Source organism: Taeniopygia guttata, chromosome 17, assembly GCF_048771995.1.
Source record: "Taeniopygia guttata chromosome 17, bTaeGut7.mat, whole genome shotgun sequence".
Classification (NCBI taxonomy): Eukaryota; Metazoa; Chordata; class Aves; order Passeriformes; family Estrildidae; genus Taeniopygia; species Taeniopygia guttata.
This window is the reverse complement of record NC_133042.1, coordinates 5,954,007-5,977,220: the sequence shown is the minus strand read 5'-3', so window position 1 is coordinate 5,977,220 and position 23,214 is coordinate 5,954,007. Positions and strand designations below refer to the sequence as shown.

At 44.9% G+C, this 23,214-nt stretch overlaps 1 protein-coding gene across 6 annotated transcripts; it reads right to left on the bottom strand.

The window, feature by feature from the left end:
• Nucleotides 1-127: 127 nt before the first annotated feature.
• LRRC8A (leucine rich repeat containing 8 VRAC subunit A) lies at nucleotides 128-21,305 on the bottom strand. Of its 6 annotated transcripts, none has more exons than XM_072936562.1 (4): nucleotides 21,217-21,305; nucleotides 19,648-19,773; nucleotides 8,309-10,472; nucleotides 128-5,566 (listed from the first exon to the last, which is right to left on the bottom strand). In XM_072936562.1, exons 3-4 carry the CDS (start codon nucleotides 10,463-10,465, stop codon nucleotides 5,291-5,293), a joined length of 2,433 nt encoding a protein of 810 aa, XP_072792663.1. In that variant the 5' UTR covers nucleotides 10,466-10,472; nucleotides 19,648-19,773; nucleotides 21,217-21,305; the 3' UTR covers nucleotides 128-5,290. The 6 variants fall into 6 exon arrangements, with proteins under 6 accessions (XP_072792663.1, XP_002198222.1, XP_012433777.1 ...); XM_002198186.7 differs by having other exon boundaries at nucleotides 21,134-21,283; XM_012578323.5 differs by having other exon boundaries at nucleotides 21,095-21,225.
• Between the last annotated feature and the right edge of the window lie 1,909 nt (nucleotides 21,306-23,214).

Here is a 23,214-nt window from a genome sequence, read left to right as displayed (position 1 = left end):
AAGAAACCAATAAACCTACACAATAGCTGGAATCATTAACATCTGTCTTTTGAAAAGTGACATCATGGAGGGCTGAATGCCTTCCCACACAGGAAACACCAAAGAAAGCAGACATAGGAAGAAAATGAAAATTAAAACTTTTATTCTGGTGAAGTGTCCAGTTGTACAAGTCTTTCAGAGCAAACAAGAGCAGCCTTCAGTGCTCACAGGGAAGGTGCTGTTGCTCAGCTGCCCAAACAATCCCACGTACAAAGTGAATGTCATGATTCTGAAATGTTACACCAACTGCAGGTCCCAGATGCCAAACCACAGCCCTGCTTGTGCATTTACACAATGGGAGTGAACCATGTTTAAGCCATGAGTAGTGACTTATTGAAATGGACACATTTGTCAGCTGTAAAGATGACTCAGGCTCAGTAGCCCCCTCCTCCAGAAAAACTCTTCCATTGTCAAATAAAATTCCTTTAAAGGAAATGGAGGAAGTGATGGAAAATTCCAGGAATCCTAATTAAGCCTTTGTGTGAACTCACACAAAGTTGACCTTTGCCATTGGGGTCCAGCAATTCAAGTGCTACTACTTTTGAAACTGGATTTTGGATATGAGATTTCTGGAGGATTTCATACTCCCAAAGCAGTTTAACATTAACCCATTGCCACAGCTGGAGGGAGAAGGGTCTGACTCAAACTTTAATAATCCTGCCCCATTCCAGCTGTGCTTTGTACACTGTTAGAATGAGATAAGACAGAAAACTCACTCACTTTTGGCACATCCTTGGGAAAAGTACATTATCCACTGTGGCCAAACAGTAGAGTTAAAATGGAAGAAAAACTTAAAACGTGAAGCTTAAGCAATAATTTTTCTAGTCAACACCCCCACAGTCCTACCTTAGGTGACCTTCAGAGCAGGTGACTCTACTTACAGTATGACAGTGTAGTCTGGCAGTGAGAAATCACCCCAGAAGTTAGGAAATCCCTCCATGGTTTAAAGAAAAAAAATCCAAGGGATGAGTTGGCTTCAGGCAGGCACTGCTACAAATACACTCCAGGGAGCAAGTGCCTCTGGGGAGATGTTACATTAACAGATCTATAGAGAAGGCACAGCTATTGATGTGGGGGGGAAAAAGTTACTCCTCCCCTGAAGGAGGACTAAAAAAAAGTTTAAAAATCCAAGGAACTCAAACCATGCGAGTTCCATTCTAAAGCAGGAAAAGAGGTAAGGAAAGGAAACAATGTCACAGACTAGGAATCAATAAAATTTGAAGTTTTTTTCCAGACAAGTCATCCTCTGTAAAGGATGTGTTATTGTTCTCAAAATTCTTGGAATCAATTGTTAAAGAGGAAAAAAACAAAAAAATAGCTTCATGTGGTTCAGCAACAGAAAGCCACTTAATACTATTTACAGTAATGAACACCAAGAACTTTAATTAAAATGGAGTGAGCTAAATGGAGTGTATAAATGGTAATAAGAAAAAAATATGAGGTAGGCTATTAAAAAGAAGTGACAATTAAAATGAAAGACCAGCACATCATGAAAGATACCGGTAACAGCTATTTAACCACTCAGACTGACAGAGTAAAATACTTCCAGCTGCTAAATTAAGTGGGAATCAAATAATAAAATCAGAAAGTAATATGAAACAACAACTTCGGCTAACATTCCAGTGCATAGTGTCAGAGTACAGCACAATTTTACACATTTCATAGGTTTGGTATTCCTTGCCTTTCAGCTGGTTCAAAATAATTAATTGCAACTTATCACTTTTTGGGGTATTTAGCAGGAAAGGTAAAGTGCATGTCACTAACCTTCAATCCTAACATGGGATGAGCATCCTTGTGATTTCCAAGAACTTGTTCAGCTCAGAAGTGCTATTAAGGAAACAGGTGGGTTTAATTAAAGTTGTTGTATGGTTTAGCAGCTAAATAATAATCTGGTTTGCTACTGTTGTGAAAAGCTTGTTAGAACAAGACACTGACCAAAGCAGTGACTGTCTGCTTAATTGAATGCACCAATCTGTGTCAGAAATAAACCCCCTAAGCTTCAGTCTGATGGACACTTGAAGGAAAATACAGAATATTCATGGATTGAATAATCCATGCAAGTGGATCGCAAGTGAGGATGGATTGTTGATGTAAGGACATCGCTCACAGAATGAGCAATCCAGAAAAGTCTGGGAAGTGACTCGCTCTGCTGTGGGGTTAAGTTTTGCAGCAGTCCTCAGTGATAAACATGCTCAGGACTCATGATCTAGATCATATCCTTGAAGTTTTAAAGCTTTTTCCATTTCATCATACGAGACTGATACTCTGGAATTAAAAGGGAGACCAAGCAGCACATATCAGAAGTAAACAAGATTGCTGTCTTTCAGATTGACAATGTATTTGTTCCACCTGTTTCCCAGTACAAAATGTTATCAGACTGCTCATCTCCATTCTGCCACACAGGAAGCTCTCAAGCCCCAGCAGCCAGAACCAAAAGAGGTAAGCTTGGACTATTGCAAAAGCAGCACATAGCTGGCATTTTCATGCATGTTCAATTACCAGCTAGTTTTACAATCACTTTGCACACCTCAGGCCCAGGGCAGTCTCTACTCAGGAAGCAGCAGGAGCACAGCACTGTGACATGGTCAGGAACTGGAGGCAGTACCTCCCTTCTGGCAGAACAGCCTGTTGTTCACCCATCCTGCTGGGATAGAGCTGTTCAGAAGGCTTGCAAGCTTCTAGAAGCACTGCAGCACACTTTCAGGAGCTGCTTATAGAAACTCTAACCCAGCTGTGCAAAGTTTAGGTTGTATAACTAAGACCACACCTGCAATCAAGAGTCAAAGCACTCATCACCAATCTAGACATCCTGGAGAAATCTCACTGCTCCTGTGAGCCAGGTGAAACTCCCAAGGGGTGCTTTGCCCTTTCAGTCCTTCCTGCTCTAAAACTTGTGTAATGAAACAGTCAGCCAGTGGCCTTGAATAGCAAGCAGAGTCCACGTCTCCATTCAGTGGCCATTATTCTCTGGTGCTATCTTTTAGCACAGACTAAGGAAAAAAGTTTCCTTCACCATCCAAACAGCCCTCACATCCACCACAAGGAACTGACTGGAAAACAGCATTTCTGCAGCTAAGCCTGAAGCCATTCCTGTTTTATTCAGGAAACAAAGCCCACCTAACAACTTCTGTCTTTTCTGCAATCCAAAATGCTCAAGCAAATACAAATACAATCCAATCGGCATCAGTCCTTCCCCATCCTTTCAGCTGCGGCCCCAGCTCTAACACAATTTCAAGACACTAACTCTATTAGAAGCCAGGAAAGCTTTTACAGTACCTTGCCTCCCAGATGGAGATTTAATTATATTATCCCCTGGACTGTTTAGATGTTTCATAATGAATGGACTAAGGGAAGCAAGATTTACATTTTTCTTAAAAGCAGTTTTATAAACAGATCTCCTGATTTTAATGTAGCTTTATTTAAGCATGTGAACATCAATAAATCCAGAGTCCAGTTAACATTGTTCATGGTTTCAGCATATTTAGTATATATATATTTTTCGTATCTTACATCTGATGAAGAGAGCCACACTGTGCCCTATTGCCCGAACATCCACGGGATCACCACAAGCCAGGTGTTAAGCCAGGGCACTCGCTGGCAGATTGTCAGGAATCACTCTGGAGTTGGATGTAGCTTCCCCCTTTGTACACATGGGAGGCCTCCAAACTTCTCATGCCCCAGCTTGCAGCACTGCACCTTGGAGCCGACCTGTTGGTCTGATGCAGAGTTACAACCAGGACCTGTAGGTCCAGGCACTTCCTCTTCCTTCTGACAGAAAAACCAAGACCTTTGTGTCCCGGAGGCATCTTAACCACCCCACCTTAAAAACATGATAATCAGCAACTGTTACACATTATCTACCTCTGCCAGCCCAGAAGATTGAGGGGTCTTTTGACAAATACCACCAAACAGGTCAAACTTGTTTCAGTAAAGGCTGCTCTGTTTTAGGAAGTCAGAAGAGCTCAGTCCACAGAGGATTTTTATTCTTTTCCTTAACACTGAGGGAATGAAAAGGGAAGGAACAAACAATAGGACAAGATTTCTTTTCCAGCACCAGGTTCAATCAGCATTAGCCTCTTATTTAGGTCAAGAGATGTAACAGGAACTGACAGCTGTTAAAGTGAGAGGAACAACAGAAGAGAACAATCAAGCAGCTCTCTAGACTGTGCCCATGCAAAACACTGGCAGAGCACTGAACAACTTAATTTAACAACTTAATTTTGGGAGAAGGCAGAATTGGGGACAAGAGGTGCAGAGGAACCCCAAATTTCCTCTCCAACCCCATGAGAGCCCCTGACACACTGGCCAGTTGTACATTTCTGCTTGATATGCAACAAAATACCAGCAAATAAAACGTAACTTGGAACTAAAAGCCAGAAGCAACTCAATGCTTCTGAGAGAGTAGATTAGACAGTCCAACCGCTTTTTATCCAGATCTCCCACCTGCACTATAACCATCATTTTCACAACAGGCTAAAGGTCTGGAACTGTGTCAGTTAGTGCCTCCAGGACATCAGCTGGAGAAGGATGCTGTGATCTACTCACCCAAACAAGTGACTTGAAACCATTACAGTAGTGCAATCTTAAGGGATTGGTTCCTTCTCCAGGGGCAGAGAAGATGGGGAGTGTGCAAAGGGGAAAGAAAACTAGTAAAAAAATTCTGCCTTCAAGCAGCTGTGAGATGTTTATCTCCCAAATCCTAATGCCAGCATCTAGATAAAATTAGCTGTCTGTGTCCTATCCCATCCCAATCGGGGGCTCACTCACTGAATCCAAGTCCGAGGGGAGCAGTACCAGCTGTCCCAGAGATGGAGGTTAAGGAGGTTTCCTTGTCTCTTGATCTTTGCTTGTAGGACACTGGACTCCCTCGGTCCCTGACACATATAAGCCCTATTAGGAGCAATGCAGCAATCCCTACATTCATTTTCTCCTCTGTTCAAGTCATTTCTTCTCACCAGTACTATCCACCTCACCCCAATTCCTGTCCAGAAGAACAGCAACACCTCTAATTCCCCCTGGGCCCTGCTCAGAGGCCAATTAATGTGTCTTGATCCACATCCTGATCCCAAGCCTCCCCCATCCTGCATCTGTGGCAAGAAGTTGACTCATTCAGAGTCATGTTTGTCAAGTACTCCTTGGCCAGTTTGATAGTGATTGGAGTGGAGAAAGGGGAGCATCTGGGTGAAAGGGGACTGAAATGGCCTTTTGCTTCCTTCTAGTTGATCAGAGGCTTTCCCCTTTCCTCAGGGGTTCAAGATTGCTCTTTGTCTGCCCTCCACAGACGCTCTTTGACTTCCAGGGGCAGGGTGTTGAACAGGTCCTCCTCCACCACGAGCCCACTGCGTTTCAGCAGCGGGCACTCTCCCAGCTCCACAGGCAAGCACTCCAGGCGGTTCCCTCGCAGCTCTATCTGCGACAGATTGGTCAGCTCTCCCACCCGGGAGGGCAGGGACTGCAGCACGTTGTTTCCCAGGTTCAAGGTTCTCAGCTTCCTGCACTGGAACAGCTCTGGTGGGAGACTCTCAATCTGAAAAAAAGAAACCAATCATAGGCAAAGTCATCAACAGACACCTTCACAGGTGACCAACAAGCCAACACGAAGCTCCAAGGTTTACAGAGTCATTGTTTTCAATAGTCCACTTCTCCCTTGAGTGAGTTCTTGTTTTCTGAGCTTCCTGCTTTGCGTGCTCCCAGCACTATGATTGTATGGATTCCTCTTTCAAACACTGCTGTAGTTGCAGGAGATCACCAATGATGATGGCTAAAGCAGGTATTGTATCCAAGGCCAGGATTATAGGACCAGAAACCTGCTCACAGCTGGCCTATACTGTCACAGGCTTTCATCTCTATTGCCTTCTTTCCATCCCAAATCCTTTACTCTGTCATTGGATCTTAGCTCCTTTGCTTTAAGACACCATTCTACAGTTGACATTACACTGAACAAAGACTGGATTTAATCAGGACTTCTAGTAGGGCTGTAAGGCGACAGAGGCTACATGGGCACAATCTCCTGGCCCTGAGAACTGGGAATCTTCTTCCATCATTTCTGTAGGGCTGCAAAATGTTGCAAAGACTTTCTAAGCTCCAAGTCACAGAGGTTTTTTACAGTGCTTAAATACAACAAAGTCACCAGCACCATCTTCAAGTAACCATGAATCACTAATTTAATAAGTCTTATTTCTAGCAAATCCTTGTAATAGTGCAGTCTTCCCAAAGAAATTCTTTCTATGGCTAAGGTTTAGCAAACACTAGGCTAGAAACTAAATGCAGCAACTCGGGATTCTCCCCTTAATACAAAGTCTCAGCTTGGAGGCTATCATTTGCCTTTAAAAGCAAACACAACTTTTCTAAAACTCAAATTATGTAGCATATAATTTGTGGCTAAATTAGCCTGTAATCCATTCTGAACGAGGAGGAATCTAAGGAAAAGCCAAGATGAAACCAGACCAATTAGAGACAATTCAATGCAGTCATTGTTACTGGTACTAGAGTGTTTTGCAAACAGCAACATATGATCACAGACTCTTGAAAATAATAAGAGTTATTTGAGGGACAAGTACTGGTTTAGGAAGGAAGCAATGTGTTAGAACACACTGCTTTCCAGAACAAGACAGTAGTGCCAGCCAACTCCAGAGGTCTCTATTTACTAAGACTGCTGAGCTAGGAGAGGACATTTGAGATAATTCCTGGCCTTGGGAAGTGCCAGTCTACCCGTCCTTGTGTTTCTTGCTGTCACCATTTACTGGGAGTAACCAGGCTGTCAGTAATTCTGGCTTGCCAAGGTATCTAGTACAGGTCGGCTGTTCCGTGGGGTCCTCAACACCTTTTGTTTCTGAACACACTGGAACAAAGGCTGCTCCAGCCTTCCTGCTGCATGTTTTTCATGTTTGGTTTTTTTTCCAGAGAAATGGGTGGCGCCACAATGTGCTGCAGGAAATGGAGCTGCCTCTAAATCCACTCATCCACGATAGCCCCACCTCAGAACTGCAGAGGATACACTGCAGATTAACCCTTGGGAAGCTGTGCCAGGAAGGCTGCCAGAAGGCAAATGGTGCAGAATTATCTGAGTTCTAACAGTAACATACCACAAAGTTTACCAGAGCTTCAGCCACCCACACAAACAGATGCACAATCCTCCAGTGCCAGGAAACCCCAGTGAGCAGATGTTCAGCTGGAATTGCTGAATGACTGCCCCTTGTCTGCAGAAGCACAAGCTTTCAGACACCAACCTCAAAATATGGCTGGAGTTTTAGGAACCCTGACTAATACTGAAATACATTAGCAATTAAATACTTTATTTGAGAGCACTTCTGTGAAAAGCCAAACCACCCTCAAGCTGTTGTGTGCCTCTCACAAGCAATCTGGCAGTGTTCAGCTAGGAACAGATCTCACCAATAGTAGGAAGGACCTTGATGTATGACAATGAAAACTAGCACTACTCCAGGACAATTCTCCTTGGTCCCAGAAGAACCTAATTATCTGTCTGCAATTTGTACTTATGATGCTCTTTTAACTTTAGGTGATAATAAATCAAAGGGAAAATATCTCCCAGGAATTTGCAGACAGAATGAATCAAAGTTTCAGCTTTCTCAGACATGGTAAATGAAGTCTCCTTAGTCTTAAACAAAGAACTAGACACGGGTATAGTTTGCTTTAAGCAAATAAACACCCTCCAACACAAGCCAAGAAACATTTCATGGTAATCAGACAGCAGCGAACACTTGGTCATCCTCTCTTATCTGCCCTGCACTTAGACTGAAACAAAAAGCACATGTTTACAAGACCAAACTATGGAGTACTCTCTGCAAATGCGAACTACTCTAAGGAAAACTGGAAGCCAGACATGCATTCCTTACATGGCTGCTCCCACAGTGTATGTACATGTCTGAAGTAGACAGGTTTAAGCACATAGTTTTAGATTAAGACTACAGTTTCTCAGATCTCCGTTTTAAGCCCCAAATTGATGCCAGTCTAGAGACTACATGTTTCCAACTGCAGAGAAACAACTGACTTGCAGGGTTTCTAAACAGCCTCTAATTGGCACTTGGAAGCAGTCTCACTGTTAAGAGAGGAAATGCAACAGGACAAGGACTCTTGGAAGACAGGTTTGCCCTGGAGCTATCTGCAATGTTTGGCCTTATATAAACCCCTCAGAGAGATACAAAAGCAGTCATTGTATCCAAGATCCTCGCAGCATGTTTAATCACACAGATAACAGAAGTGCCAGCACTATTTCCTCACACAGCAACTCAGCTCTTTGCTCACTTACCCTGTTGGCTGTCACAGCCAGATTCTGCAGGTTTTGAAGAAGTCCAACGTCTGGTGGTATGAAAGTTAAGTTGTTGTGGCTGAGATCCAAGTACCGAAGTTTTCGGCAATAGAAGAGCTGGGTAGGGATCTTTTCTATTTTGTTACGGTTCAGGTAAAGGCGTTCTAAGTTGGTCAGGTTGCCTATCTGCATGGGGATGTAGGCAATGTGGTTGTACCACAATTTAAGGCAAGTGAGACGATGTAAGTGCTGGAAGCTGATGATTTCCTCAATAGTCTTTAGGTTGTTGTCCTTCAGGTCTATTTCCTGCAGATTGTGGAGGCTAAAGATAGAGTGAGGAATGCGTTCCAAGTCACACCGGATCAGCTCAAGCTCTGTCAGGTTGACCATCTTCTTAAGGCTGTTGAGGACAATGAGCTTGGTGCCCTCATTGTTGATGGAAAGCTTCTGAAGATGCACACCAACATCTGTCACCACCTGCGGCAGCTTGGTGAGGTTACTCTTCATCCTCAACACCTTCAGCCTCTTCAGCTCCCTCAGTCCATCTATCACAATGTACCGGTTGTTTTCAGCGCTCAAATTCCCTGTCAGGTGAAGCTCCTCTAGTGTCTTCAGGCTATAAATCCAAAGAGGAATCTCCTTAATGTCTGTGAACTTGATGTGGAGAGATTTCAAATTCTCCCTCAAGAAGGCAAGGGCTGGGGCCTCAATTTTGGCAGCTGTGTGGTAGAGCCACAGTTCTTTAAGGCTGGTGAGCTGAGCAATGCTGGGGGGAATAGTGACATCAGGGATAAGCTCCAGCTTCAAGACCTCCAACTCAATGAGGTCAAACACTGTGTCAGGAATGCCACTCAACATGAAAAGATGCAATTCCAGCTTATCCTGAGAGTTTTTGGTGATCCTCTGGCGTAGTTTCTCCAAAGTCCACTCATTGTTGAGGTTCAGCTGCCGCAATTTATTCTCACTCACCTCTGACAGAAAGACAGCAAAGCGCTTGGAGTAGAGGGGGTCATACTGATCAATCAGATGGAGCATAAAAGCAAAGTCATTTTTCACATCAGGAATATCACTGTAACTGCTCTCCTCACGGATGGACTCAAAGGAGTATTTCTTGAGTGACCGCCTCAACATCCACCACAGGGTGTACATGCAGATCAAACCATAGAAAATCACCAAACTGATGTAGAAAGAAGCCAAGATTTTGAAAAGAGTGGCCAAAGGATGAGCACAGCGGTACATCCTGTAGCCAGTCAAGCTCTCAATGTCCACTTTACAGTCTACATCAAACGTTATGTTGTTGACATAGTACACAGTATAGCAGATTATCAGAATGAACTTGATTACTTTGATTATGGTCTGTCTCATGTACAGGCGATAAACTATGTCTCCCTCTTCCACGTGAGTACGGAACTTTTTCACTTTCTCAAAGAGTGCTTTGGCTTGCTCACCTTCCTTTTTGTCCAAGACACCAGTCTCAGACCTGTCCACAATCCCTTGCTCAATTCGAGACTTTGTTCTCTGCAGCATGGGAACAGTGGCTTCCACATCCTCACTGACTGTGGAGGATTTCTTGTCCATGGAGCCATTCATTTTTCCAAATGCTGGTTTGGTATCGCTCTCTTCCACCACCGTCTCAGACAATGCTCTCGTTGTCCATGGAGAGTCAAAACACTTAAGCAAAATAGACACAAAATGCTCCAGCTTGGAGCTGGTCCTTGGGAACTTGAACCAGAAGTTGCTACAAGCCAGAAAGATGAGGGTATGTAGCAGCACTAAATAAGGAAAATACTTGGCAAACCAGTGAAGACGGTTCTCATAACACACCGCATCCACATAGTTGTACTGGTGCCGGTCCAGATCGTATCGGATCCCTGTAGGCCCCGAATCAGCAGAAGGAACAAGACTAGTGTTGTAGTAGGTACGCTCCGGGGCTGCCACTGTCCATCCCCTGACAGAGTCATTGCAAGAGTCTTTGGTAACCCATTTACAGGGCAAACAAATCATTTTGTCCTGGGTGACCTGGAGCGTCCCTCCGAACACAGCGATCATCAGCATCACTATGGAAATGTAGTCCGTGAAGACATCCCACCATGGCTTCAGGATGCGATAGGCTGGCTGAGTATCAGCAAAGTAGCGCAGCTCAGTGACTGGAATCATGATTCACCTGGAAGCAAACCAGAAATAACTTTAAGAGTTTTGTTCTGCTCTTCAAGAGGGCATGAGAAAACACATGTTAAGTGCTGGCATAGCAAAACTGGGATTAGCAGAGATGCAATTTCAAGTAACTGTGAGACAAATGAATGAGGCTGCCTGTGAGTCATTTGCTACAGCTCAGGCCATGAAGTTTGTTCAGCCTTCCCTGACAGAAAAATTGTCACAAAACCTCAGAAGTGGCACTTATTGTTAGCAGTCGGGGGGGTAAGACTCACCCAAAGAAAGCTCACAGGGCAGACTTAGCTCCCTTGACCAGACCAGTATTTGGAAATTTACTGTTTTATCTAGGGATTTAATTTCAGGGATGAAGGAATTTGCCAGCACTGTTAGAAGTGATAAAATCTACACACTGAGCACATTTATCATTGGTTTATTATTGCTTCTACATAAAATTCTGCATATGGCTGGTTGTCAGATTGAATGGGCAATGAAAAAGATCTACATACAAGAGAGTCATGTTTCCTATAAACACTTCTCTGATGCAACTCATTATGACATTCATAAAACAAGCTAGAAAAGAGAAAAAACATTGCTCAATATCATGACTTTTCCAAGTAAGTAATTTTGGCTTCCTTCCTTTGTGTTAATTCTCCAAGGAAAGATTAGCTACTTGCCTTCTGACAAATTCAGTATTGAAATGCTGTAGCAGCTGGGTTTTTGCCTTACTTCAGAAATAGAGAAAGGGGGAAACATACTTCGAAGAATTTGCTTCTCTGACCAGCCACTCCCACCTAGAGCTCATCTCAGCTGGGATTTAAATGTCACAAAGGAAATCAAAAGGTTCTGGGAAGCACAGGCCTGATGGCAGTGCTTATTCTGTCCTTTAGACTTGCAGATGAAACTTTGAGCATGCTCTTCAACAAGCCATAGAAAGTCCCAAAGCCTGACTGACCCGTGGATAATGGAGCTCACAAAATTCCCATATTTGACAGGTAACACAGAAGATTATGGAGTCACTGTACCTCATTCTAATGATGGCAAAAAAGCAGTAATACCACAGCATCCTTCTAGCAAAGCTCAGGAGCAAGACAAGCACTGATCTTTCAGTCATTTTGAAACTCACACAATTCAAGTATAAAGGAGAAAAAAATTCAAGCATGCTACCCCAAGCCATAAGGTTTGTACAAATAGTCCAACAAGTCATAGAGTGCCAAAAGCTCAATATCACTAGTTGGGACAAAGCCTTCTGTGACAAGGGGGGGGATGCTCACACCACCTGCTTTGGTAGAATTCAAGTTATTTAAAATTAACTTCCACCACTGAATTGCAAAGAAAGCCATTCCTAACATGAACTCAAAAAGCACCACATTCCCTAGAGACACTAAATACAGAACTCTATTCTTTGGTTTGCTGTTTACAACATTAAATTATCAAATTACAGCTTTGGCTCAGTGCTGCTTAGGAAGGTTTCCAGCAACTACAGGTGGTAGATTGATAGATGAAAAACATTTCTGAAGGAAAGTTTTTCCTTCTGCCCATCCAGGTCCAACACTACATTAGTCCATCACAAAAGCCAGACTGGGGAAACGCCACTTTTTTTTTGTGTGTAACTTTGAGAAGAAAATATGGTACTACCTGTTCAACAGATTCAGTAAAACAAGGAACAGAAAATCTATTAATGATCATCCAGGAAAGTCACAAACAAGGGATGAAAACAGCCATCTAGAGCACTGTCAGAGGAAAAAAAAAAGTCCTGTAGGACTGCAGAGCCCCTGAGAAGTGGCTGACACACCTTAGCAGAAGGAACTGCATTAAACAGGGCAGGAGAATTGTGCATCCACAGGGGAGGGAGCAGGCAAAGCTGAACCTCTTCTGGAGAGCACCTGATCAGCCAGAGAAGAGTGACAAGGTCTTGAAAGCCTCCCTCCCAGTCCTGTGACTACCTTGCTGCAAGCCCTAGGCAAGGCATTTCAGCTTCCTCCTTGGAATACACCTGCCTCAGGAGGGGAGAGCCCATATGCAAGATACGTTTAGGAAAAGCTGCCTGTGAGTACTACAGGAATAATAAGTGCAGGATAAAGCAGAGTACAGAAGTTCTCTCTACACACCAGAACACCTGAAATTAATCCAGCAGTTAAACAGCTATTCTTGAAAGCATCTACTCCTATTCCATATCAATGGGAAAAAATATGTTTATCTTTTTCCTCTTGCCTTGATACCACTTGTCTTCAAAGATCCTTCCTGCTTCCTCCTTCATCCCTCTTGGTAGAGAAACTTGTAGGAAATATCAGAGCCTCCATAGTAGGATTATGAAACTGGCATGATTTCTTTTCAGGAACTGGGGTCTCATGACGTTTACAAACATGTGTTGTAGTGCTGGGTTTACTCATTTTGTTCAAACAAGAAAATGCTTAATTCTTTCTCACACGAAATGAAACTTTTACTCACTTTGATTTGTAGCTCAGGATATGTAGGAAGGAAACAAAAAAAAAAAGAAATTAGCAGAGCTGTCTCCCTAATTCTGCTTACCAGTTACATGGGGTAGGAAATCCCCCTTTACACAGTGCACTTACAAGACAGCTACAAAAATATCATGAGCATCCCTTGAAACCTATTACACTTCAGTGTCAGCAATTAACAGGGTGGAGCAGGAAATCTCCCGCCTTCCAGGAACAATGACAGGGGCACTAGGGGAACAAAACAACACTGACAGCAAATTCCCACTTCTGGCTGTAGTGGAAATCCCATTCAAGTCCCAAAGACGAACAATAAAACTAGGGGCCACTTTTGCAGGAGCTGAAATTTGTTATCTTATCTAAACTTATTCCCAGTGTCTGCAATAAAAGGGAAAAGTACTCAGCAAAAACTTGAAAAAGTAGATGGGGAAAGTCACATCCCTCCTCACCAGAGTCCCTGTGCATGCAATTCAGTTCTAATTCCTGATGGTTCTACATCAGGAGATGGATCTGGTCACCAAATGTCATCTTTATTTTGTGAACTCCATCCTGTAATGATTTTAGAACATGATTCTTGTTGCAACATCCTCCATGGTGGATTAGAGCAGTTTTGCTGCCGGGGTGGATGACAACAGCAGACTAAAAGTCAAATTCTCAGGGCTCATCTCTGTCACTTGATTCTCCCATGCACAGAAGGATTCTTCCCCACAAGGACTGGGAGTTCCACCACTCTATAGGAAGAAAACACACAGGTAGCTGGAACACCAACTCTCCCAACATGGGCAGTAGAACAGAAGGATTTACATGGAGGGCATTAGTCTGGCGTAGGACTGGGAGCAATCCTTGCACGAAGAGACCTGGCCAGAAATAAAGTTACCTCCCTTGTGACCAAGAGCAAACCAAGATCCCAGACCAGCACACTGGAGATTTCAAGCTTCTGCTCGTTTTAAGAGTTGGATTCCAGGACAGCATGTCAGCAGCAAAACATCCATTGTGAAGAAGCTGTATTTGCCAAGTCACTTCTATCACACAGCCTCACCCAGGGCTGAGCACAGAACACCTGAACTGAGTGACTGAGTTTATGGACAGGAACAACTACGGAAAAGGAAGTTTAAAAATGTGGGTGTTGGAGCAGTGGTTGCTGCTGCCTATAATTTGTCCCACAAAAGCCTTTCCTGTAGAAAAGCAAGTTGAGATAACCTTTAGGCAATGCACTCAGACCCTCACTCAACACTCACCACAGCTGGCTCAGCAACAGAGGCAAGAAAGGCACTTTTTGCAGGGTTTTATTCCAGCGGAGAATATCACATGTGCCTGAAGGGAATGGAGCGAGGTAAAATAGAAGCCGACCACGTGGAGGAGACAGCTTAAGAAGGGGAAGGGGTGCGGGGCGGAGCTACGGGCTGGGCAGGGGGGTTTGGTCTCCAGGGAAAGGAGGGTGGCCACCAGGGTTACCAATCCAGTGAGAGGTCAGGGAAAGGGGAAAGCAGGGAAGTTACTGCACAGAGACTGCTTTTCCCCGCAGGAGAACTGACTACGGTAATTACTGCCGTAGGACTGGGAGCAATCCTAGTTGCCAAGGCCGAGGACTTGGGACCTGACCGAGCTGGGAGAGTTCATGGGATGCTGCAGAAGTTCAGTGTCAGAGCAGTGTTGGTGAAGAAGGGTCCAAGCTCCTTCATATATACTTCAAATTGCAGAGCCTTCCAGCTGGAGCTCAGGAACAAACAATGTATTTACAGTGTAGTTATCTCTGCCATCTCATCAATACTGAGATTCTGAAAGACTGCTTAAGTTTAAGGACAGGTTGACTTCACTAAACTTGCCTAAGTTGATACATCAAAACTTCTCTGTCTAAACTCCTGTCAACTTACCAGACACATCTACCACACAGTCCCTGAGCAGTCCCCCAACCCCTGCCCCCTCAGAATGGCTTTAGATTGGAGAGTTTAAAGCAACACTACTTTGAGCTTTTATTCAATAAAGGATAAAAGCTGAGGACAGTTTAGAGCAGCAACATCTGAGACTGTTCAGTAAAAGTTCTGTATGCTAAAGCCCCATTATCAGACAACAGGATCAATCCTGCCTAAATAAATATGCTCCTGAAATACTTACACATTCCATGCTTGGCTACTACATACCTCTTCAGGGCCTGGAAATTCACCTGGATCCAGATTTCCATCCCACCAGGGACCATCCCTGCCTCAGCCTGCTGGGCACAAACCTACAGCCTCCCCACTAATGCTGAACAGGCTGTCCCGGGTGAAGAAACAGCAGTTCCAGACTTACATAACCAGCCTGCCAAACCTACCCAGCCTTCAGCCAACCATAAGCATCACCAAGTACTAATCCTATGTTTTACCAAACACACCTGGAGGAGAAAGATAATCAGTCATGTTGGAGTAACAGGGACATTCTGAACAAACCACACCTGCACAGTAAAACCATCCAGAAACAAGATTAAATGCATCTAGCATAAAAGCAGTACCTACTTAAAGACTGACAGAGCTGAGAGCATGAATGCTTCCCACAAACCACAGGTATTAACAGAGTACCTATTCTCTGATTTTGACAATTCCTCTATCCAAAACCATTTAATTTCAAAAACTGAAGATTGACCTATTGTAAACAGACACCTAGCTAAACAGTACTTCAAATTCCTGCCTGCAGCTGCTGGCCAGCACATCCAGCTCGGGACAGAGTGAACAGAAACAACATCACTGCTCTGTTTCATGGCCAGTTTGTCAGCTTGACTCATCATTGCTGAATACTTTATCCAGCCTCCTCTTTCTTTTCTGTTGACCATTCTGTTACTAACAAAGCTACTGGTCAGAAAGCACTTATATGCACAACCTTAAGACACATACAAGAATGCACATACTCCCCTGATTTGAAGAAAATCCTCACCTTTAGTTTCACAAAACAGTTCTGGGTAAGTAGATGTTGATGAATTTTATGCTGAACGAGGCAACCGTTTAGTTTCATCTACACATTTTTAGTGCTCAGTTGATTTCATTTTAAGATTGTGGACTGCAAAGCACAAGTCAAACCCTGCTGACAGAACTTCTTACCTCTCAGAAGCCCAGAGAAAGAGGGAGTTGTTCAGATGCTGACAGCATCAGAGGTGGATAGAGCAAATAAAAAGCCTTGATGCTTTCAAGACTACAGCCCTGATTATTAACGAGCTACAACACGTTACAGTAAGTTTTCAACAGAACAGAGCTTCCCTCCTCTGCAAGCTGCCACCTGAAATCCTAAAGAAGGGCATGACACTGAGCTCTTTGTTCAAAAACCAGGAAATGCAAGAGCTTACTAGGCAGAAATGGGACTGGGAATTTATGTTTCTCCTCCCCCATGTTTATTAGGTCTAGAATTAAGAGAGGGGAAAAAAAGGGAGGCTGAAGACAGAGCTGCTTTCAGGCACCCCTCAGAAAACCTTCCAAGCTCAAGAACAGCCACATGATCAACTGGAAAAGCCCAAGACATGACATGGAACAACTCAGGTTGTTTTGTCCTTTGCTGCTTAGAACAAAACAGCAGTGAAGCCAGATGCCAAAGCCCTAAATAACCATTATTCCTGTATCAGGCCCCTTCTGCTTTAAAAAGATAAACCCCTCCTGTGGGACAAAACATCTTCTGAGGCAGAAAAATGAATATGATCACTAGAAGATCTTTAAGGTCCTTCCCAACCCAAACCACTCTATGATTCTGTGTCAAGTTAAAAGGGCCATTTATCATTTTGACAGGGAGACTGGTAGAAGAGCAGCTGCCAGAACTTAAACTCCTCTCTCAGTGGAACAGGCAGTGAACCCAACACTGAAAGCAGGGCAAGGTGGTTTTCACAACATTCAGCCCCACCCAAGCCACATGACAAAGCAGGATCAAGTGAATTCACTGCATCACATTGTCTTTATTGAAGTTCATTTAAAAAAATCATCCACCTACATTAGGGGTAGTATTTTATCATCTTTACACCTACCCATTAGTTGACTCTGTCAGATGCAAGACTGTCACTCTTAAGCCTAGTGCAACAGCTCCTGTTTACCATCACACAACAATGCATGCCCTGACAAGTACATGGAAGAACAGCTGCACCACCAGAACAACCCATGCTAGACTTGGCTTGACCTGCCATATTTTCTGCCTCCTGACAGTGTTTTGCCCCAGCCGCACAGAACTGAGCACAGTCTGTAGTTACCAGCATCACTGACACTTGGGGCAGGGTCTGTGTGCTGGTGTTGTAAATTTAAGTCCATCAGATGACTTGCAACACTGATGTAAACCAGAGCAAAATGGCTGTGTCAGCTTATAAATTATGAATGTACATGGCCACAGGCTTCCTATCCAAAATTAATTTTCTCTTTGACATAACGAAAATGCTTCAAGGACAGGGAATTGAAGCTGTCTTGGAAAAGTACAACTATCTTCCTCCAACAGGACACAACGAAGCAGTGCCTTGTGCTGCCTAATACAAGTGATTGAATTAATTTTGTCAACTCAAGAAAACCAGACCAGCTCCAAGCACCTCACCAGATGCAGGAGGGGGCTCTTCAGCACTGAACTCCAGCACTGAGAGCTGGAGGAACCAGCTGTTCTCAGTTTTCTGTTGGAAGGGTAGATAGAGCAGAGCTTTGGCATAACTAACAACAGATCAGAAATCAACACTAAATTCCAAGCAAGGATAACTTAATTCATTGATGACAGACTGTCAGAACATGCACAAATCCATGGGTGTTACCACAACTATTTTCAAGCTCTGAGAGCTGAGCCAGTCAGGATGAAAGATGACAGAGACAAGAGCAATGCAAGACAATTAAGGCATCAACTATCAGCAGACTAATATTTTGCCCCAGTCTGAGCAAAGAGGAGCAAGTACCTGTTCATACATGCCCTACAGGGCTTGCCCTCAGGACCACCAGCTCCAAAACTGTGACTTCCAGCTCAGAACATTTTCTGACTGTATTAATTAATAGAGGACAGATCACCTCACCCTGCATCATCAAGGCCTGATAAAACCACAACTCTAAAGGAGACCCTGCTAATTAGTCCAACACACATCTTTACTGTGCACAGAAGCAGGCTGAAGCTACAGGAGCAGCAGTCACCAGAGGAGCTTTGTGAATTGCTAAGGTAATTTTATATCACATGTTAACATGTACACAACAATGCTTGTAACAATGCTTGTGTAACAGCAGCACTGTTACTTCAGCAGGGGGGTCAGGACTGAATACCTTTTAGTTTCAAAAGCAGTTCCACAGCAGCAGGAATGGCAGATACAACCCAGCTATAGGAACTGATTTCAAGTTGCAATACAAGACACATGCACCACATCAACTGTTTAAGATAAAAGCTGCTTGGAAACATTCAAGATATACACTCCAAAGCATGTAGACTGCTGAATGCCTGTTCAGTATTAGTGTGTATATCCCAAACTGAGGCTAGGTTTGAAAACACTTATAAAAATGCATAAAGGGAGATTCGCCACACTGCAGCTGAAAAGACTCTGAATTTTAACCATTACCAAAACAATAGCTGTGCACATCTCTCCTCGCTGTAATGAGCCCCATAAATTAATCCTAATAAACCCTTCTCCAGCACCACTCACCAGATAGTGCCCCTCTATTTTCTGAGATACCAGTTAAGCTCAGTTAAACACAAAAAGGCTTGCTTCTGAACTATTCTACTACAAAAACCTTCTTTAGTATGTGTTAGAAGGACATGAAGGCTTCTAAAAAGCCTGCTCTAATCAAACAGTGACCTCACTGATTATTTAATTTTTTTAAAATACCATCAGGGATCCCCAAACCACAGACCATCTGACTGCCTGCAGTAGTTACTATAATGTAACCAGCTTCAGAAAATCATCACAGGAAAGCTTCAGGCACTCACATCTCAAACATGGCAACATTAGCTTTTAACACATGGCTTCTGGCATGCTTTAAGGAAATATTTATGCATGTTGTCTTTGACCTACAAGAATTAAAAGAGTTTTTAAATACCACGACAAAGTTAAAAAAAGAAAAGGGTCAGTGAACTGCCAGAACACCAGACAAGCCTTAGGGATTTCTTCTATTCTGGAATCAACACACTGCACATCCCTGCTCAGAACACAGCCAAGCTGGATAGAATTTAAGATGGGCACAGAACTCTGCAATCCCCTTAATCACTGCCCCAGTACAGAACCAAGGAAGCTGGGAGACTCCTGCAACTAGTTTCTGCCATTGCCCAACTGACACCCACACAGGTGAATGCACTGGGAAAAGTTGCCTAGAGACGCCTGTACAGGAGGACAAACATTACCCCATGGGAAATGGAAGGGCACCCACCAAACCCAACAGCTCAAACCAAACCAAATTTCTCAGCTGCACTCCTTTCAGGCAGCAGTCACCAAAACATTTACTGGGCAGCCTCTGTATTTACCGTTAAGTGCAGTAATAAGTCAGGGTTTATGTGGCCAGGATTTAGTTTTATGGGTGGTTATATACTGTTATATTCTACTTTTTACAAGGTTCAGTTCCTTTGTCATCTCCAAGCTGGCTAAGGGCTCCCAGAATTTAATTAACATCACCACAATTAAATACCACCACTTTCCCCATCACTGTCTGACCAACAACCTTTCCTCCATATAAATTATTTCATGTACTGTACTTTGCATCTATGTTTAAGCAGGATACTGTTATTTTTCCTTTTTTTTGGCTCGACCACTCAGAGCTGGCCCAGAGCCCTCACCTTGCAGCAGGGTTCTGCTATCTGCACGTCAGTTCTCTGTGCTGGAAGTGGCTGATATTCCTACTTGCTGGATCCCGAGCGAGTGCTGAAGTGCTGCACTCCCCACAAGCCATGGGAACAGTTTCCCTGAAATGAAACACAGATTATCAGCAAAAAAAAATGGGATCGAGTTTACACAGGGACATGTAAAAGCTCAGAAAACAGTATCTAAGAAGCAACAAACAACTCAGAGGGTCACTGGGAGCCAGAAAGAGACATGCTGATACCTGGAAATATAGCAAGAACACTAGGAGTCAAGTAAAACTCAGCAGGAAGGAATTTCCAGCATCTGTTATTCTGACAGAAGTTACCAAAAGGCAGGTGTTGCAGACCCAGCCAAAAGAGATGCTGAATACTAATATCACAACTAAGTCTACACAAGTAGAGGCAGAATAACAGATCATTGTCAGATGGGGAAAAAAATTACTTTACTGCCTAATTTCTAGTCTGAAAGGCCTGATCCTCTTTAAATGTTACTATCAGGGGTATCAGACAGCATAGATCACACTCCTAACCACTCCAGATTCAAGCAACTGCCCCTTCTGTCACACCACATATCCTCTTGAAGTAGAAGCAGTTTAGCACCATCAACAAAAATTATAACAGGGCTGGAGGTTTTTTTCCTTGCTTCCTGCATGTCAGCACGGGGCATGGGAAAACAGACAAGAGAGCAGATCCTTAGAGGGATCTCTCAAGCATCCAGTCTCCCAGCCATGTAGGAGAGGACTGCGGAACATCGGAAAGCGCTGTGTCAACAAGAAGAAATGAGAAAGAACAGACATCAGTGGGAGCAAGTCCAACCCCACAATGCTGAAGATGTCCGAGGGTTAATTCCTCTTGATCCCAAAGTTACCATTCGGGCTGACAGATTTTGAAGCAACACCCTGGCATCCAAAGCCATTGCATTTTAGCCGTACCACAGTGCCGCAAAGGTAGCACTAGGAGGAGAGGACTCTCTGACCTTCTCCCCGCTCCAGGCAATGTGTACCAGCCTCAGCCTAGCACACCTCGGCACCCGCCGCCGCCACTCCACCGCGGCTTTCCGGACACAGAAACAAACATCCTCCGGGAGATATAAATAAATCCCACCGCGCTTCCGTCCGCAGGTAACGAGCAGCGGCGTCCTCCTCTCGCTGAGGGACGGCGCGCACGCCCCGGCCCCGCCTCGCCCCACAGACCGGGTGAGGACCCCCCTGCCCGGGCGGGTGCGAGCAGGGACGGCGGGACACGGAGACACCGAATCGCTGCCCAATTACTCAGCAAATCCTTCCTGCTCGCCGCTTCCGAGCCCCCTCAGCCGCGCCCTCCCCGACCCGGCGACCCACCCCATCCCCTCCGGGACATCACCCCACAGGGGGACACGTCCCCACAGCCCGCCCGTGGCGTGAGGGGAGCGCGGCACACCCACCTGCCCGCCGCGGCCGTGACGGGAACCCACCGCACCCACCTGCCCGCGACGCCCACCCTCCCTTACGCCGCTCCGGCGCCTTTTGTCCGCCCTGCCCGCAGCGGCTCCGCCCCGGATCTGACCTCACCCGGCCAGCACCGCCACCATGGCCCCGTCCCGCCGCCATCTTGGGGGTGGGCACGGCGACAGGGCGCGGCGCCATCTTTGTGCAGGGCGCGCTCCATAGGGAGGTGGGAGGGAAGGGTGGGAGGAGAGAGTGAGGGCGGCGGCGCCATCTTGGTGCCGGGCAGCGCTGAAAATGGCGCCAGCCTTAAAGGAGCCGCCTGAGCTCCAGGCGGAGCTGAGTGCCTTCAGCTGCTGTGAATTTTGTGGTGCCTAAAAAAAGTGATTCACTGGTAGTTATTTTTACTTGTCTGACGCAATGGAGAGCATTGTGCAGCATAATTTCTTTTTACATTCATAAAGGATGGTTCAAAGGCATTAGTTGTAATTTTATTAGCGTACAGCAGGCGGTTCTGAGTGGTTAAGTGCAACCAATTTTAACTTGTCTACACCAGTGATGCCTGTAACAATAAAGTAAGTGCATCTGTGGCTTTCTAGGAATATTACAAGTCTTAGCAACTTCCTGTAGCCACAGGCAAAGGACCTATACCAGAGGAGCAGTGTCACGACATAGAGCTGTAGACTCTTACCAGCCCAGTGCAATAGCTATTTTTTTTTTAACTCAATGCTGATTAAGAATTGTTCATGTCCAGATGCATTTGTTAAATTAAAATTACCTGAAGAAAAAGGTCATAATTTTCCTTGAGTTTTACAGTAAAAAGTACAAGGCCTTTACATCACTGACCTCATCCAGAAATTTCTGCTGAATTTCAAGAGGGCATTGAGGTGATACTGTTGGACTAATATAAAGTCTAAATCCTGACGAAGAAGGTGGGGGCTTGTGTCCATCCCTTTTTCTCCCTACTCCTGCCCTGCCCACATCTCTTTTTCCTTGCAGGACCTTTTGCCTTCACATCTACCCTGAGCCAGTTCAACTCATGGCCCTGACTGAAAATTGGCCACTTTTCTTCAAAATTGGCTTTTTGCTAATATATCTAATCAAACAAGCTCAGTTCAGGGGCAAACAACCAGGGAAGGCACAAGGCTGGTGGAGGACAGGGCAAAGAAAGCACAGGAAAAATGCCACAGAGCCACTTGATGGCTCTGGATGTGACATGAACATTCTTACAGAACCAAGTTTTCCTTCCATCTGTTTGTTTCAGTGTTTTAGTTGAACAGAAATGTAGACAAGAGACTTTTCCTCTCCTTGCAGACATTCCCTGCTGCTTAATCCCCTCAGGGATGGCTGTGGGGTGTTTGTTGGGATCAGGAACCTTTGGCACAGTGGATGCAGCCACTTCCTTTCCCCATGGCTCACTTTTTCCTGCTGTGAAAGGGCTACAGAAATTATTCGACTTACACGACCTGACTCATCGGTGCAGGTCACCCTTGTCACAAAAGGAAGAGGGAAGAGAAGGCATATTTCTCCCAACACCTCATGCAGCAGCTGTCAGCTCCTGCATCCCGCACTGAAATCCCTGCCTGGCCACCCCCAGCCCAGCATCGGGCAATGCTGCAAGGTCTGCTTTAGGCAAGAGGACCTTACACTTATCCCTTCCCTTCTCTAATCATATTAAGCCTGAAGGATTAAATTTTTGAGAGTATTTCGACTTATAAATTCATTTTTCAAAATGACCGAACGCTTCACTCACAGGGAAATTCCCTGCCATTGCCACGCTGAAGTATTTACAGCCAACCCACAAAAAATACACCACTGTGGTTATGCCAGCATGAGCTTCCAGGTGAACAACAAGGGGGGTATTTTTCTGGGCAGCCGAAGCCCCCAGAGCCCACAGAGCTGGTTCGGAACGCTTTTCCCCGCCAGGGCCGCGACTCCAAGGCCGCGACTCCAGGGCCGCAGCTCCAGGGCCGCTGCCTGCAGCTCCAGGGCCGCGGCTCCATGCACTGCCTCCTGCGGCTCCATGCACCGCCGCCTGCAGCTCCAAGGCCGCGGCTCCATGCACCGCCGCCTGCGGCTCCATGCACCGCCGCCTGCAGCTCCAGGGCCGCGGCTCCAT

Excerpts from the sequence above, each read along its gene's own strand:
- LRRC8A (XM_072936562.1), bottom strand. The coding sequence starts at position 10,465 with ATGATTCCAGTCACTGAGCTGCGCTACTTTGCTGATACTCAGCCAGCC. Across the intron at positions 5,567-8,308 it reads TGGCTGTGACAGCCAACAGG|ATTGAGAGTCTCCCACCAGA; the intron begins GTAAGTGAGCAA and ends TCTTTTTTTCAG.